Source organism: Bactrocera neohumeralis, chromosome 6 (assembly GCF_024586455.1).
Source record: "Bactrocera neohumeralis isolate Rockhampton chromosome 6, APGP_CSIRO_Bneo_wtdbg2-racon-allhic-juicebox.fasta_v2, whole genome shotgun sequence".
Lineage (NCBI taxonomy): Eukaryota > Metazoa > Arthropoda > Insecta > Diptera > Tephritidae > Bactrocera > Bactrocera neohumeralis.
Genome location: NC_065923.1, coordinates 1,574,516 through 1,591,484, shown reverse-complemented (window position 1 = coordinate 1,591,484; position 16,969 = coordinate 1,574,516). Strand labels below are relative to the sequence as shown.

The window sequence follows — 16,969 nt, the reverse complement described above, 5'->3', positions numbered from 1 at the left end:
CTAATCAACGCTTTCGACAAATATATTTTTGGATTTTATTTTGCACACTTTAATATTTTTGCATTAACTAATTGCTCCTATTAAACACCTAACAACAAGCCATTAGTCATCCGTCACAGATCGTTGATCTCTTACATTGTTGTCAACATACTCGCTTCCGCATAATAGACTATAAATCAGCGGGAGCAACTCGCTTTTCACATCTACCTATGTGTGTACTTGCAAAAAGCAGCATATGATCTAACAATTAATCTCGAAATCATAGTTTTGAATCCGCTAACGCGATATTGTGAATAAAATATAATTACTACTATAATTTGTTTATTTATCGATACAATTTAACCATTAATTTGCGACAATAGAACAGGATATTGGATATTATTTATTAACAAAAAACACTGAAACGTAACGATTACTTTAACCAGTTGAGAAGCACCTTTATCGCCAGAGAAATAATAAACGCTGCAGTACATTCTCGTATGAGCAGATCATCTCATCAAATTCCAGACGAATCGAATTCGTAGTTTTATTTAGACTGGACTGACTTTTTATAAAAATAACGACAATTTTTTCTGCGAAATAACTGAATTTATGGCAAGACGAGTAAATATATTGAGCTTAAGAAATGTCATAATTGAGCACGTTTTCTCTGGCATACACCAGAGGCTAAGAAAGTGACAAAATCTACTCCGAAGAAAGTGAGGACTGTACTGTCAACCAAAAAGTGATGTGATGTGAGCTACATTGGCCTGGTTAAGTGGAATGTGATTGTACTGTGCCAAATTATTGGGCTCATTCGACGTCGCATTGCTTAGAAACGATCCCACCTCCATCGTCGCCACTATCCAATTTATCAAATCAGCCTTCGTTTTCTTTAATTTATACCATGTGCGATTTTTTTATGCCTTCGAACCCGAAAAAATCACGCGCCGTTCAAAAATATTAGTTGAATTGGGAGGTTATCGCCGGTTTCAGACCTCCAGTGAACATATTTTCATATATATTAAAGAAGTTGGCGTATTGCTAACTATAGTAAATCGAACTACAAAGAGACTATGTTGATAAAAAAAACTCAGCAACTTTTTTCAGCAGACATAGTAGTTGTCGGACCGGCTTCATATTAACAAATGAAATGATTTCTCCATTATTAAGATAATGTTTTGGTATTTAAAAAATAATTAATAAAAAAAAACCTTTGGTTAGTGAAACACTCTGCTTTTTAATAAAAAAATTTATTTACAAAAAGTGGATTGATATGGATTGTACAGGTCTTCATTATTCGAAGCAAACTTTCTTTTGATGTTTACCAACACCGAAGGCGATTTAATCAGTGGACGACTGTAAGAAGTTGTTTCGATTAATAACAATAAACATTTGTATATATAAAATGATTTTAGATGACTGAAAAATAAGTTCATCGAGATAACTAACATTCTAAAGGTTTCAAAAGAGTGAATGGAACATATCATTCATTAATATTTCCCTGTATTTACTGTAGGCATACGAGTACAACCGATTTCCACCAACTATCTTGAAAAGAGAAAAATCTTTAACAGCTATTATAACAAAGAGTTATTAAAATGTACATCTAAATTCTTCGGCAAGCTAGAGTTTATCGCCGAGACTGACGTCTGTTGGGAAACAAATGTCAAATCGGACTACATATCGCTTTCTTTTGCATTATCATTGAACAATAAAATAGACTTTTATAAAAAAATTTAGTTTTGTTGTTTATACCACCTTAAACACATGTTCTAAAGTGAAATCCGACTACAACCACGACTACTTCCCATCAGCTATTATTTCATTTTGCAGGAAAATCAAACATCAATGTACTAGTATTGTATATTAAGCTCAAAAATGTGGATGTGTGCGGTGTGAAGCCCAGTGCAATTTCCTGGTTTATTACCGAACATAGAGTGAGATCTAGTATGAAAATCCTTGGAAAATATTTTTGCGAAGGCACCGGGCATCAATATTAACCTTTGCCCCAATATATCTAATACAAACACATCGAACTTCCAGTTGAACTACGGCATTTATCAGCCAACATTTATAGAATCTTAATCAAATGCAGATAGAAAATTCTTTTAATATCAGTACAAAAATTGATGAAATCATACAATACTTATTAACCTATATATGTAATATCTAATATTCAGATTTTTAAACAACCCCTTGACGATATATTATATGGTCAATATGTGAGGATTTTTAATAAATTTAGAGAGCATTTCGTTCTGGTATTAATATGTCGAAATAAAAAAAATGAGTAAAAGCGGGTCAACACCTGTATGTAAGATATATATATACTCGTATATCGATCAATATGTAAAATATCTTAATAAAATTAATAGAACATCTACTTAGACAGCCAGGCAGCAATCAGGGCGGTAACCCCCGAATATCGGCCAGGAGTATCTAGAAAGCAAGGCGGCAGTGGAAAGTGTACCAAGCAAGCAATTTCACTTCCATTGGGTGGCAGACCACAAAGCAATGAGAACAATGAAATAGTGGATGATATTGATCAACATTGGGAAACCCATGCAGGGTGCAAAACTGCAAAAGTCATGTGCGAAACGGTAGATCGTAAGTACACAAATTCCCTATTGGCTGGCAGAACGAGAAGACTGCAGGAATGTGTAGACAGGGCGCCAAAGAAACAATGACGCATTTCTTGTGCACTTGTCCCGCATTGGTAAGACGACGCTGTAAGCATCTGGGGACCCCACGGCATGATACACTGGAAGAGGTATCGATAGAGAGCCCGTAGAGAATGTTAAAATTCGCGTCAAGTGCAGGCATTCTAAAAGATGACTCCTCCTCTTGGATCCAGCAACTGAACTCAATCTGGGATCGCAAAGGTCCAAACAGGTCTACGCGTGGCTTATTGGCTTAGATCCACGAATATCGCCATTTATCACATATAATGATTTTCATTAGTCCAGAGTGTAATTGGGATTTTCCATCATTTGGTTGATGTTATCCTAATAAGTATACCCCTTATATTAAATTTGTAATTACTTTTGAATTGTTTACAAATTCCGGGTCTTAATTATGTCGTGTAATTACTGCAATAATTAGGCTCATTTGGCGTCTGTTGTTGTGGTGTTTACAAAATTTTATTACACATTCATATGTCGATGCGGTTGTTTTAACAAGATTTTTTGCTATATTTATCTTAGGTCGCATTGGCATTAGAAAAAAGCCAAAAACAAAATACTTATTTCAATTACTAATGTGTTTTTAAAATTTGGAATATACATAATAGCAGAATACAACATACAAACATTATGATAACAATATCGCTACGAAATCAACTGTATAAATTAGATTTATTCCTACGCTTCTAGGTACATACATATATACAACTACATACATATATAAATATATGTACACACACACATTTTGTTTAAAATTTTACAATAACATTATAAATAAGGAAAATCACTAACGCTAATGATTCATTAAATTATTTTAGTATGCGGGTAAATATGCGACACTCAAATTGGTTGTTCGTAAATCTCATTAACTTTTTATACACACACTATATATTAGGACAGTTTAGTCATAACAAATTACAAATAATTACAAATAGTATAAATACAATTACTTCACTTAGCTAATTACTTGTCAGGAAGGTCACACACGAAGTGGTGCCCGAAGCGGAGAAGATTGGGGTGTTTTTGGGAGAGTTGGGGTTGTTAGTGTTGTAGTTGGTTGGTGGGCGATGGGAGCGGGTGGTGTTTCAATAGTCTTCATCCTCGTCAGGCGGCTCTGTGGCGTACGTCAGTTCGTTCAAATAAAACCATTTCTAGAAAAGAAAAAATAATGAATATTTTTGTGGAATACGGATATTTTAGAAAACTGTTGAAAACTGCGTGGTATATTATGATTTACCGGCGATTCAGTACAGTTGAAGTTGTAGTCCCAATCACAGATGCGATATTCCTGATTGAAGGAAGTCTCGTTGGCGCACAAGTGTGGTATGCGATTGCCCTCCTCATCGCACATGTGGAAGATCTGCGGAAATTAAAATTAAAAAAAAACCGTAATAAATAAAGCATACTTTCAGGCGTGTTGCGATCGTGTAAAAGCTACGTCTGATGTCTCAGCTTTAGTTAAAGAAGCTTTAAAACACAGTTAACGCTTTGTAGCTAACTGTAAACTTTACTCAAAAAACTCATTTCTACTTCTGCTTAACCTTTTGTTGTTTTACTTTTGGCTCACCTGACAATTGTACTCCATGTCGGCGTAGAAGCCAACCGGTCGATGCGTACAATCAAAAGAGAATGTGATATTATCTAAATTCGTCCACTCTTTCGTTTTGTGATTTTGAAATACTGGACTGGCGGCATCTTGTAACGTCAAGGCTGCAAGTAGAATTGGACCTGTGCACATGCAGCAATTGTGTTTTTGTTTTTGTGTCACAGATACGATACGAATAATTTGGTTAATAATCAGTCAACAATATTTACAACTTTGTACAACATGCCTGTTTTTGGTTTTGTTGTTTACGCTACTTCGCTTACAACTATTTCTGGTTGATTGGTATTTGCGAGCAAAAAGCGAAATGTCGGATATTACAAAATTCAGCTGATTTATGTTAGTGCAACTGGTTAGTATATGGTAAGTTTTAGGAATTGAACTATTACGATCAGAAAAGTGTGTCATTGATAGAGTAAATTTAGTAAAAATAATTTTTTGTTTTGAGAAAAAACAAGTTTAAAGTAATAGGCCATGCAAATCTTACAATGATCGCAATTTTAGTATTAAAAAAATAATTGTATAAATTTAAAATTATTAAACCGAATTGCCAAAACTTTGTAATTAGAAATGAAAATTAAAAAATATTAAACGGTTGAGTTCTCATTTCGAAAATTAATTTGCAGTTAATGACTTTTAAGTACAAAATGTTTTTGAGTGGGATTGCCACCCTTAGATATTTGAAAAATCCAACATATGCAACTATGAGTTCTCAGTACTCGAATGAAAAAAAGTTAGAGAGAGGTGCCATATTTTATTTACTTTTATTATTTTTAAAGTTATTTTTTACTCAACGTACTCATACCCAAGACTTGGATTAATTAGTTGAAAATTTTGAAAATGCTAATTATATAAATTCATTCAAAAATAACAAATAATATATGTTATATATAAATATACAAATTAAATATCTCCTAAAAAGCCTTATAAAAAAATGTTTATAGCGGAATTCAGAATGTAGGAAAGAGATAGTTCTAATGCAGAACAACTGTATGAGTTACAAAAAGTGTTGCCACCACCTATATTTAGCATTTACTGTTCTACTAGTGCTTTTAGACGTGTGGTTTTCTAAGGAGTTAATACTTTTTTCGCAATTAGTCTTTCTTATAGTTTTTACTTGATTTAAATATAGTTCGGTTAGACAGTATGTAAAGAACAGGCTCACACCGGAACAACGTTCGGAACAATGACCCAAGCGAGATGCACCGATGCCGATTTTCAGGAAAAATAAAATTGTCGTTTTTTGATTTTTGATAATCCATAAGCTATTGCTAAGGCATCGTCACATCCCCATAATTTAGCTCTGAACATAGCTTCATTCAAAAGGCTTCCACGACTTCTTTTGAATGAACGAATTCGATGAACCTAATTTTCAAGCAGTTTTTCCTCTAAATCAAGTCGTATGTCATGAATAGCACATTCAACATTGACTTCTAAGACTTGAAGAGAGTCTGCTTTATTTCTAAAGACCAACAACTTCAAATAACACCACAAGAAGTGGTGTTAAATCACAACTTCTTGAAAGCTATTCAATGTCACAATTTCTTAAAATAGTCAAATCTCCAAATTTTTCAAGCAATAATTGAATTGTTGCACGTGCTGTGTGGGACGAAGCCCCAATGAAACCAAATGCTGTCAAAACCAACTTCTTCCAATTGTAACCATTAAATGTTGGTTATAAAAACACAATGTCGTTTCCGATATTTTGTTCAGAGTAGCCACGAAAGATTGAAATTGGAAAGGTCTTTTGGAGAAGTATAATAACTTTGAATACAGCTTTCAGCACCAATATGTTAAAACTATTTTTACCTCACTGTAAGCCTTCAATAACACTGAACATTTCTTGACGATCAATAATTTCGACTTGATAATTTTCTTCAAATGTAAATTTTTGGAGTTCAAATATGGCAATAATGTCCAGTAAAGTGTCTCTCTTACTCATTTTGAACAAAGGTTTGAGCTGATGCAAAGTAACACGATTTAGGTTGATTTTAACTATAGTGAAATACGACGAAGAAGCAACAAAGTTGCAATTTCGATTTCATTTAATTTATAAGGAAGCCTTCGACACTTACAGGCACTGTAAATATAAAAAAATACAAATGAGGCATTAGGGAATCAATTTGGACTTGACCTACTTCAAAACCCAAACTCGCCTAAAACTTGGACGCACTTGTACGGATATGTACGTATGTACTTTCCACTTGCTTTCACATTGCCTTCAAATAAATATTCGAAATGACATTCGCCAATTAACAAATAAAACAAAATAAGCAATTCAAGTTCATGCAGAAAATATTAATTTTCAATAACAAGTTTTATATACAACCTAATTAATAAAATAAAGTTTTGTTTGTGTGTGTTTTTAATAAAAACAAAGCGTCGAGGCCGAGAGTGTGAAGCAAAAGGTAGTCATTAGCCATTTACCAATCAACAATCAAAATGCCGTGGAGTAATTAATGAATCAACAAATTAACCGTTACTCATCGCTATATTAAAAAAAAATTATTAATCGCATTCAATGACATTTAATCACACATATACAAATATTTATATATACATACATATACTTTGTTTGCTCACCTAATAAAATGCCGGAAAGCCATAGAAAACGTTTATTGCAATCCATTTTCGTCCATAGAAATATTCCCCGAATGCGCGAAAATCTGTACTTGAGCTTTACCCATACGCTCCAAAAGCGGCGCTCACCACTCAGTCCACACCGATGTTGGACAGCTCGAATGTTGTGCGTCAACTGCGGGGCAACGGAGGCCAAAGAAAAGCGACAAGCTGGGGTTTGATATCAAGCTTGGTTTTATAGGCTTAAATGTGTGTGTATGTGTTTTATCCGTATGTATTTAATGCGTTTATTTACGCCAAGCCCGCGGTGATTAGGTTACTTTAAGCAAGGCCTCCATAATTCGGAGAAGCAGAAAGTAATGCAAAGCAATTTGGTGCTGACAGGTGTCTTCAGTTTGGCAAGCACGAGCCACTCTCACATGCGGTGTCGTTGTTCGGTTCTTTGGCCTAAATATTAACCGATGTCGTTGACATTGCTTTGGCTCGTGGCGGGGTCTTCGGTCAGTTGGTTAGTTGGCTTTTAAAAGGCGACAAGTTAGTAATTAAGAACTTCACTGCAAAAAGAAAGTGAAAAATGTTATTAGTATGGCACACGTACAAGTAATAAAGGCTGGAAATTGAATTATGATAATATCATAAATGTAATTATAACTATTTCTTGGTTTTGCAATTTTCTATTTGCTAAGCTATGAAATTTGTATGGAAGTGAAGTGGCTTGAACGTAGATGTCAGTACTTGCTTTTGCAGATTTCTCCAATATTTTTCGTGCATGTTTCAATGTTTTTATAAATAAATGAAGAATCAAGTTTTCTTCAAATTAGTTTGCTTAAAAATTGTTATAATTTGGTGTCTTCAATCTTACATTTCCATTCCAACATTTCGTACTTTCAGAGAAGATTTACACACATTAGTGCTCGCAACCGGTGTCTCATTTCGCTAGGTTATGCTAAGCAAGAATCTAGACTTAAAAATAATAAGCTACTAAATTTATCAGTTGATTATAAAATATATTATTTGAAGATAGTTTTGCAAATTTTCAAAACTTTGGGAACATTTAATTAAGTTTTATAGAAAATATTAATTATATCAAATATCTCCCTACGAGTGGACTGATAACGACTTTAGGTGATAAGTATATAAGCTTGGCATCCTTCACAGGTTCAAGATTGCTTTACAAGAACTTGGTTTTGCATGGTGATTTTGTACAGTAGCTATGTATATGACATAGTGGTTCAATCTGAAGAAAATCTTGAGAGATTATAGAACATACCATACACGGCCTTGAGTGTGATCGACAATTGCGACAATTCGCCATCTTCTTGAGGGGAAAAGGACGTGTGCAAATTTTCAAATCGATATATCTAAAACTGAGGGATTAATTCGTCTATATACAGACAGTCGGAAAAGAGACAAACATGGCTATGTACATTGACTCAACGATGTACTATATATACTTTATAAGCTTACGAAACTTAATATAACTTAAACTTTATAAAACGAAATGAAAGAACCGTTTTTGTTCTTCGCTTTAAAACCGTCAGAATATTGGAAATCTATAAAACGAGCCAGCACGTAACAATTATTGCATCTGGATGTCCGAAATCTAAGACAGTGTGCATAAACTGCCCACTCAGATCTGCTACTTATGGATGTTCTCCGTACATACCTGTCAAAAGTTAGTTGAAAAAGTGTATACTGCCCAAGATACTCGAAAATGGAGAAGTAAAATTTTGATTGATTTGAAAATAGTCTAAACATAATGCCAAGAACTAATTTTTTTTTTCAGAGTTCCTCTCTGCATACATACTGCTGAAAGAAATATCACACCATGTTGTAATATTCTGAACAGGGTTTGTTAAGTTTTTCACGATGTTTGTAACACTCAAAAGGAAACGTCAATGATCCTATAAAGTATGTCTCTCGTTAGTATACATATACAGGAAATAGTCCTATTAATTTTTGAGATATCAATCTTAAATTTTATACCCTTCCTTTTCTCACCAGAGAGCTGTTCATTTGTCGGAACGGCCGATATTTGATGACATCTGTTCAAGAAATATGCCTAAGGCTACGCAGGGATTTCCGAAAAAATACATAAAATAATAAAAAATATACCATATAACTACCACACAAACTGAACGATCAAAGCTTTTGTAAGGAATCTTTTTAAATTATGAAAGATACTACAGCTTCGGTGCAACCGAATTTAAGTTTTCCTAGTTTACTTTAACATAATTTAAATATCAATGATATTACCACGATAGCATTACGGCAATCTGATACGGTAAAAAGCCTTTCAAAAGAATTAATCTGTTTTTTTAAATCTGCATCAAATTACTCGAATAAATGATTGTTTATTGTGATTACTTTCCGTTTATTCTCAATCACAACTCAAAAATCTCCACGCCACATATCTCACAACTAACACCTCTGCAGTCATACATATGTACATATATGGTTTACAATCCACATAAAATTTACAAATCCATTGGCTGGTGGGCGCTTAAGCCGTTGTACAAATTTCCGCACTAAATGCCATAGGCACATAATTGCTTGTCAGCTTCAGAAGTGCTAGTGGGTAGTGCTTAGATTAAATATTATTGCTTATGTGACACTTCAGTGTTGGTTTTTTAAATACACCAATTATATAATTTGCATGGAAATTATAAAAATGGAATGAAAGGTTGTTTAGTCGCAAAGCGAGCAGGAAGGTGTTGCAATTCTTTATTGTTGTTTTATAACCAAACGAGTACTTTTTCGTGTTTAAAAATAATTTATATTTCATTAATCAGTTCAATAAGTTAATAAAAATATAAATAAAGAAATGAGCTTAGCACTTCTTAAAGAGAGCCATGAAGAAAATTCATAAATTATTTCCGATCTTATTTCAAGCCATGTTTCTCTCCTAACAATTATTGAGCTTTAATTCTGGTTGCAAGGCCGAGAGTGAGAAAATGTGCTTTGTTGTAAAAATGCTTCATATTAAAACACAGTGGCAGCACTTAGCCGAAATAACTTTAGTTTATTTGAGAATATGCAGTGGGATTGAGCGGTGACTCAGCTCATAAACAAGTTAACAAGTGTAGGCCCGAAGCAGCGTTAATAATTTAACTGTTTCTGCTTGAGTGTATGGTAGACATTTTGAGCTTTAACTTATTATTATTAACTTTTAAGTGCAAAAGCATTTTCTTAGTTATCTTGCTGCAAAATCTTTTCAAAAAAAATTAAATTTTGCATTTGAATTATGATGACACCCGATGAGATGACGTATTTATACAGAATTATATGCGGAAGAAGAAAACTCAAAGAGCTTAGGAAACATTTTTGTTTCAGTTTACTATATGGATCTGATTTTAATACTGATCTATTTTTGAGAAAATAGCATACCTTGAAAGAAACCTAAACATCTGCGTAAGTGGCTTGTAGAACACAGGCCGTCTGAGTAACCTGACTATTCGAATTAAAAACAGCCCAGATCACCGCGGTTTCACAATTAAGTATTTCTATATTTAAAGGCGACAAGTTGATTAATTAGCACCTATTTCAATTATTAAAACCGGCCGCAAAAAGTCCTAAAATGACATACCAAATATTTAGCAATGCAAAAAATTGCATAATAATTAACCAAATAAGCAAGTGAACACCATAATGAATTGTCTAGAGATTTCGCTAATTTTAAGCATATTATTTCCGCAACTAAAACCAACAAATTAAAATAACAAACATGTAAACCAACAAAACCAAGTGAACGTGTGGGAAGCACGTTTGCTGAAAAATCGCCGATAATTAATCGAACAAAGCAAATTAAGGTGTTTAGTTAACGATGTTAAATTTTCTATTTTGTTTTCACAAATTCTTAGCGATTTGTCACTGCTTTGAAAAATGTGCAGTGATTTGTTTCTGGCTGCCTCTTCTATGTGTCGGCCGGCAACGATTTATGCTGTGTCAATTATGTCGGCGATGAGTCGCATTTATTCACCAATGACAACGAAAACAATTAAATACGTGCAAATGTGTGCGTGGAAGCACAGGCGCAAGCGCAGTTTTAATGGATTCCCACAAGCATCAGCGGTGACATCTGCAATTCGGCGACACCGGTTCGCAACCTGTTCGACGTTCGGAAATTATTTGTCTGCAATCGTCTGCGTCTGCGCTTGCATTGCTGTTAGTGATTGGTTTGCCATGGTAATCATTTATTTGTTGGTAGCGGTATTTGTGGGCTTAAGGTATTTAGCTAATATGTCAATATTGTTGTCCTCTTGACATTTCACGGAAAATTTATGACTTCTTATTTATTTAAAATTTCGCTTCTCATCACTTTAATTGGTGTGCATTCTTTGCTGACTGCATTGTTGTGGATATCTTATTTGTTTATATATATGTTTTAAATAAATGCGATGTCTGATTTGAACTGAAGTTGCCATTGAAATGCACCGCTTTTCACTTTTGCTACATTTTTATTTACTGTGTGACCTGAACCTTGTTGGGGAAAAAATTTTCATTTCAAAGCACTTTGATAAATATAGTTGGAATATGAACAACCTGTTCCGAAGAACCTCAAATTTTAATAAGCTTAACATATTGCTTACGACATATGCATATATATTTAAATGATAAATTTTAAATCTTTCAAGAGGCTTCAAAAGCTTAGTGCGTTTAAGAAGAAATAGAGATAAAAGTTGTTCTCACGACTTTTGGACTTCGAAAGAAGAAAGCCCAAAATTATTGATCTCATTAATGCTGATATAAAAATTAAAGATAAAATTTAAAATTTACCTTTAGACTGAAAATGTCATAATAAATTCAACCTTTGTTTCCTAAATTATTACTATAGGGTAAAATAAACCCTATAAATCTCTTGAACTTTATTTAACTCTCTTTGATCATTTTTTCCGAGTTATTATAATATCTATTTAGTTTTAGAAATGCTAGTTCAATAGATTATTATAAATCCTTGATACTCTTTCTATGAACCTTTGTTCAATCCTCATGTATTCTACTACTGGAAAGCTGGGCTTTGTGGAAGCTTGAATAGCGTTGGGCTAGCGGATCACGCGCTGTCACTTCGAGAGAGCTCACTTCTCTCAGTAAGGCTAGCCTCTTACAAGTTGTGGGGTTCCAACAGGCCATTACTTTGTCGGGGCCCATGCTATAAGGTTGAGAATCTAGCCAGACGCCGATTGCAGAAGCTGTTTAGAGTAGAACAAGACGGAAACATCCTAAAACTTCCTTCTTTATTGTTCGAAGTTTGCAATATCAAGAACAAAACACTTGGGTACTCACACTTTCTGATTTCCACCGAGCAGATGGGAAAAGATATTAAAAGCCTGATCAAATTTTATTGACCAAAAGGCGCTTTGCTAACCTATAAGATCGGATAGCGAAGTTTTGTTTTTATTACTTAACTTAACTGCACATAGTAGTCCAAGCGCGATCTCTGAATCAGCCATCGAAGCTAACCTAACCTTGCTCAATCCCATCGCCTTCGAAGTATTAAAAGATAATACTACAAGTATATAATTACCGAACCTTCATCGTGTTTTGTGATGGAACCAACTGATGACATTACGTGTATTTTCGAAATTGTACGACGAAATATCTATTTGAGGTTTTGGTGTGGGAATGTGTGAAAGGTTCCTTTTTTCTATTGAAGAACGGTTCATCTAAAGAATAAGCGTTAACTTGTAATACTCAAATATATACAAAAAAGTTCTCATATCATATAAAGTGCACATAGCTTCCTGGTAGATACCCGACGGCATATTTGACTAGGTATAAGCAGCGGAAGAGTTGGTGACAACTTATCTAATCCTTACCGTCCTAACGGGGATTAGGTACCTGTTACAAGAACAATAAATTCTATATGATATCAATATCTTTGGATTTTATTGCGATAGTTTCAGTGCATCCACCTATCTTTTAACTAAAAATTATTATCAAACGTCTGATATTTAATACTATGATTTTAATATTTAATATTAAACGTAACTTTTAGAACACCAAATGAGCAGTTATTGGAAACAAGCCTTTACTTTCTAGAAATCTCACGACAACTGAGGCTTGCAAATACCTCTATAGATTAACTTTTACTTCATCTTATTCAAAAGTTTAAAAAAGTTAATTGGATTCGCGCAAAAGATAATAAAAGTCTGCTTGATTTTGACAGCTGTCAGATGCGTTGACAGTTTATGGCTTCACAGCTTAGTTAAGTCAGCTGAATACTCGATCAATATGGTAATATTTATGTTCTCTATACAAGATTATAAGAGTGCATTTACATAAATACTAAAAGCAAGCCCAACTTAAGCACTTAGCTTCGTGGTCACTCGTAAGTATGTGTATGCGTAACCAAACGGAAACTGTATTACCACTGGCCACACCGAAGGCGTTTCGATGCGTCAGAAATATAAGCAATTAAGATGCTAAAATGCTAAAATGCGTTACAAGGTCATGAGAAAACCGGCAGACAATGGTGCGCTTTGTGAGCGTTCGATTCATATGCGGAGAAAAATCAAAGATATATTAACTTAATGCGTGTAGATATGTATTTATAAAATATATGTAAATGTTTGAATTTGAAAAGACAGCTTCGATTTGCTATTGATTGAAAGGCTTGTTGAATACATTTTGGTTATTTAAAATTTTTCTTGCGAATATCATCAACAGCGTCCATTAACTCACCGAGGCAAGGTCGCTGACAGGTGATTTCACACCTCCAACCTATTTTCATTCCGCTTATTTTGCTCAAGTTGGACTGTTATTGCGGTGCAATATAAAAAAATAAATATTTAAAACTAAAAACAAAAAGTTAGGTGTGAAACTGAAAAGTAAAATAGACACCTTCCGTTTCGCATATTAATTTTTTTGCTTAAAATATTTCAATTTATCATTCAGCCTTATTTTAGAAAATGTATACATATAACAACATTCATTATATACATAGCTATATATCAATACATACACAAAAGTGCATATATAAATAAGCATTATAAAGCACTTGATTGGCTGAAGAAGCAAATTCATTTTTTTATATAAATTTTGCAAATTTCGTAAACTTGTTTACGCATATTTTAGCAATAATGTCAAAAACGTGCACCCATACCCAACGAAATAGGCATATTTATGAGGCAGGGTGTAACCTTTTGTGCTACGCGCTTCCTTCGCAACACATTTTTCTAGCTATAAATAAGTGAACGTCACACAGTCAGCGGTTTTTATAGCGGTTTCACAAGATGTCTAATAAATTTCATTAACAAAGTGAATAATGCAAAGAAGTCAAAATAACAACCCTTTATAGAGTGTAGCTTAGGAGGTGATTACAGTGATTCGCACGCACCTCATAGCCGGACTGGCATTTCTTCAAAAATAATAAATAATAAAATTAGATTAAATTTCGAATGCCAAAAAATGTGTGATTTTATGTAGTTGAAATGTGAAGTCTAAATCAATATTTTTTTTGGAAAAGATGTCGAAGCCCTTGAAAAGTAGAGAATGTATATATGATAAGAACTTCTACGCAGAGAAAGGGTGCATTTCTATCCACTACGCCTCGGCAAAGTTTGGATCCCCGAAAAGAAGAAGTTTAATTTATCAAATGTTCAACTTTTTTGATAGCGCACACCATCATCATACATATGTACATATATGCTCTGTAATAATCATTTTAGAACCGGTTAAAATACAAAATTTAAGTCAAGTGTCTGATTAATCCAGGAGTCCAAAGTTAGTTGAAGTTTAGCTTTTAAACTTCCAGGAATTTCTTATGAACAGCCTATTTGAAATATCAATTTTTAAAATATTTCTAACAATTCACCAATTGAATCTAATACACAAAGGCACACAATTCTGTAAATTATGAACAAAGAAGATTTTCCATACCAATTCCGATCACTTTTCTGCTCTTTCAGGATCTCCGCAAAAATGTCTCTTACCGATCGTTGCTGGCAGTAAATCCTAAGCTCATCAAAAATCTATATAAAGAATATACATAGATGGGACAAGAACTCCAATATCACCAATACATACACATACGAAAAAAGGTCATTACTGATTGGTTCAATATTCGTTTTGTGGTCAAGCCCTTGACTTAAACATTTAAAACTTGTCACTTTTGAACACATTTAATTCCATTCAAGTTAAGGTCCACCAATTGCCCTTCTACTGCAATGCCTACATATACACATACCACAGCCACGAACTGCTGATTCCTTAAATTGCATTGAATTACACGAATTGCTTGTAAATACTCGTATTGAAGTGTCATCGAACAATGCGACCGCTTACGGCTATGCAACAAGCCATTGTACCTCATTATACTCTTAAGCGACCGCTCGTGATCTGTTTAGCTTGTTTGACCGCTTGTTGGCTACTTGTCGACTGGCCAACACCCCGAGACGGCAATCAGCCGCTGCCATCGGCAAGCGTTCGAAGTCAAATTCTTCGTAACTCGACGCAACTTAACGCAACTTAGCGCGACTTCAATTGGATTTGCTTGAGTGCATTTGCACTTGTCGCCGCCGGGCATTTACGGTCCAGTCGAGCTCCACTTCGAAGCCGATGCTGATGCGCTTAAGTTATAATTTTTCACTTGATTATGTATTTTCTGCCCTTGTAACATATTTCATCATATATGTATGTAGCTGAAAGCTGGTTTTGATATCACTACTCACTAATGATTGGTGTGTGAGGTTCGCCTTAATTGTAATGCAAACTCTAAAACAATTTATTTTCATTTGTTCCGTGGGTATTGTTTTAATTATTGTATTACATTGAAAAGCAAAACAGATTTTTAATTAATTTCAATATCCTTCTATGAGTAATAACTTTTTATGCAATCAAACAAGTGTCAGGAGATTACTTTACTGTTCCATTTGTTATGGAAAAGGAGACCGTTCAATGAATACAATAGATATATAAACAACGGAGGAATATTTCATCTTTATACTACCTTCATACCGCCCGCGCAGCATAAGCTTAACATATGATCGAAAATGACCCGGATTGTTACAATTTTTATGCTCGTGTGATGTTTACAACAAAGAAAGTATATCGTGCGATTTATTTATCTAAACATAAGGTGAAACCAAAAATCCAAAAATTCGTTAAGGAAAATTTAATTCAGTACTGACATTCTTATATTTTTCATCACTCCGGATTATATTTGATCAAACTTTATTATAAGTAAACTTCCATCCAAGAATCTAAGCTATTAAAGTCCGTACAGATAGAAATATGTATATATATATACAAGATTGGATACATTTAAGCCCTTTGAAAAATTTATATATTTCGCAGAAACATGATTGACTTCCTTACGATCCGGAAAGGATATTTCTTGACTGGAACTCAAAATAGTCAATACTTTATTGCTCTTTAGCAAATCAACAATATTAACTAAATTTGCGAACCACAAATCTGACCTAACTTAACTTGGTTATTAATTTATCTTCGTTTTTTCGGTGATCTTAGCCTGACCTAACCTAACTTTTTAGTTCAAGTTTAAGTTATAACAACAACAAATATTTCTGAATAGTAAGGTTGCACAATGAAATAAAATTTATTAATTAGTGAAATAAATACCGTTACACCATTGAATCAAGCAGGAATTTATTATATTATATGATAAGTAACGGAAAACATGTTTTTCTGACGCAGAAGTAAACAGAAAATATTATTATATTGAAGACATATTAATAGAGATGGTCAACATAGACTAAGCGTGTGTACAACCGGTTTGATGCAGCGCATCGCAAACAACATTCGGTTTTTTGTTTTTGCTTTTCTTGCTGTTTCGTTTGGTTTTATAATGCTTTTACTGGATTTTCTATTTTTCGCTCTCTTTTTTCGATGCATCGCATTTTATGCAATTGAATTTTTATTGTGTTCAGATGTGCGTGCGTGTTTGTGATGTTTGTTTGTTTTTTCACATTTTCTTTTTCCTTGTTTTCTTGTTGTTTCGAATGCGTCGGCTTTTTCAAGTTCACCACAAATGTTGCAAAATGACCACGAGCGCTTTAGAAAAACAAATCCGAAATAGCAGGCGATTTGTTGATTTGTTGTTGGCGCCTAGGCCGATTCATTGATGGCAACTGCTTGATGGAGACGCTTGACTGCTGCTTAGCGC

At 33.9% G+C, this 16,969-nt stretch overlaps 1 protein-coding gene across 2 annotated transcripts; it reads right to left on the bottom strand.

Annotated features, from left to right (window-relative positions):
- Positions 1-3,096: 3,096 nt before the first annotated feature.
- Positions 3,097-7,053, bottom strand: LOC126762939 (uncharacterized). 2 transcript variants are annotated; one of them, XM_050480010.1, is made up of 4 exons: positions 6,850-7,053; positions 4,231-4,391; positions 3,901-4,023; positions 3,097-3,814 (listed from the first exon to the last, which is right to left on the bottom strand). In XM_050480010.1, exons 1-4 carry the CDS (start codon positions 6,893-6,895, stop codon positions 3,749-3,751), a joined length of 396 nt encoding a protein of 131 aa, XP_050335967.1. In that variant the 5' UTR covers positions 6,896-7,053; the 3' UTR covers positions 3,097-3,748. The 2 variants fall into 2 exon arrangements, with proteins under 2 accessions (XP_050335967.1, XP_050335966.1); XM_050480009.1 differs by having other exon boundaries at positions 4,231-4,373; positions 6,850-6,964.
- Positions 7,054-16,969: the final 9,916 nt, after the last annotated feature.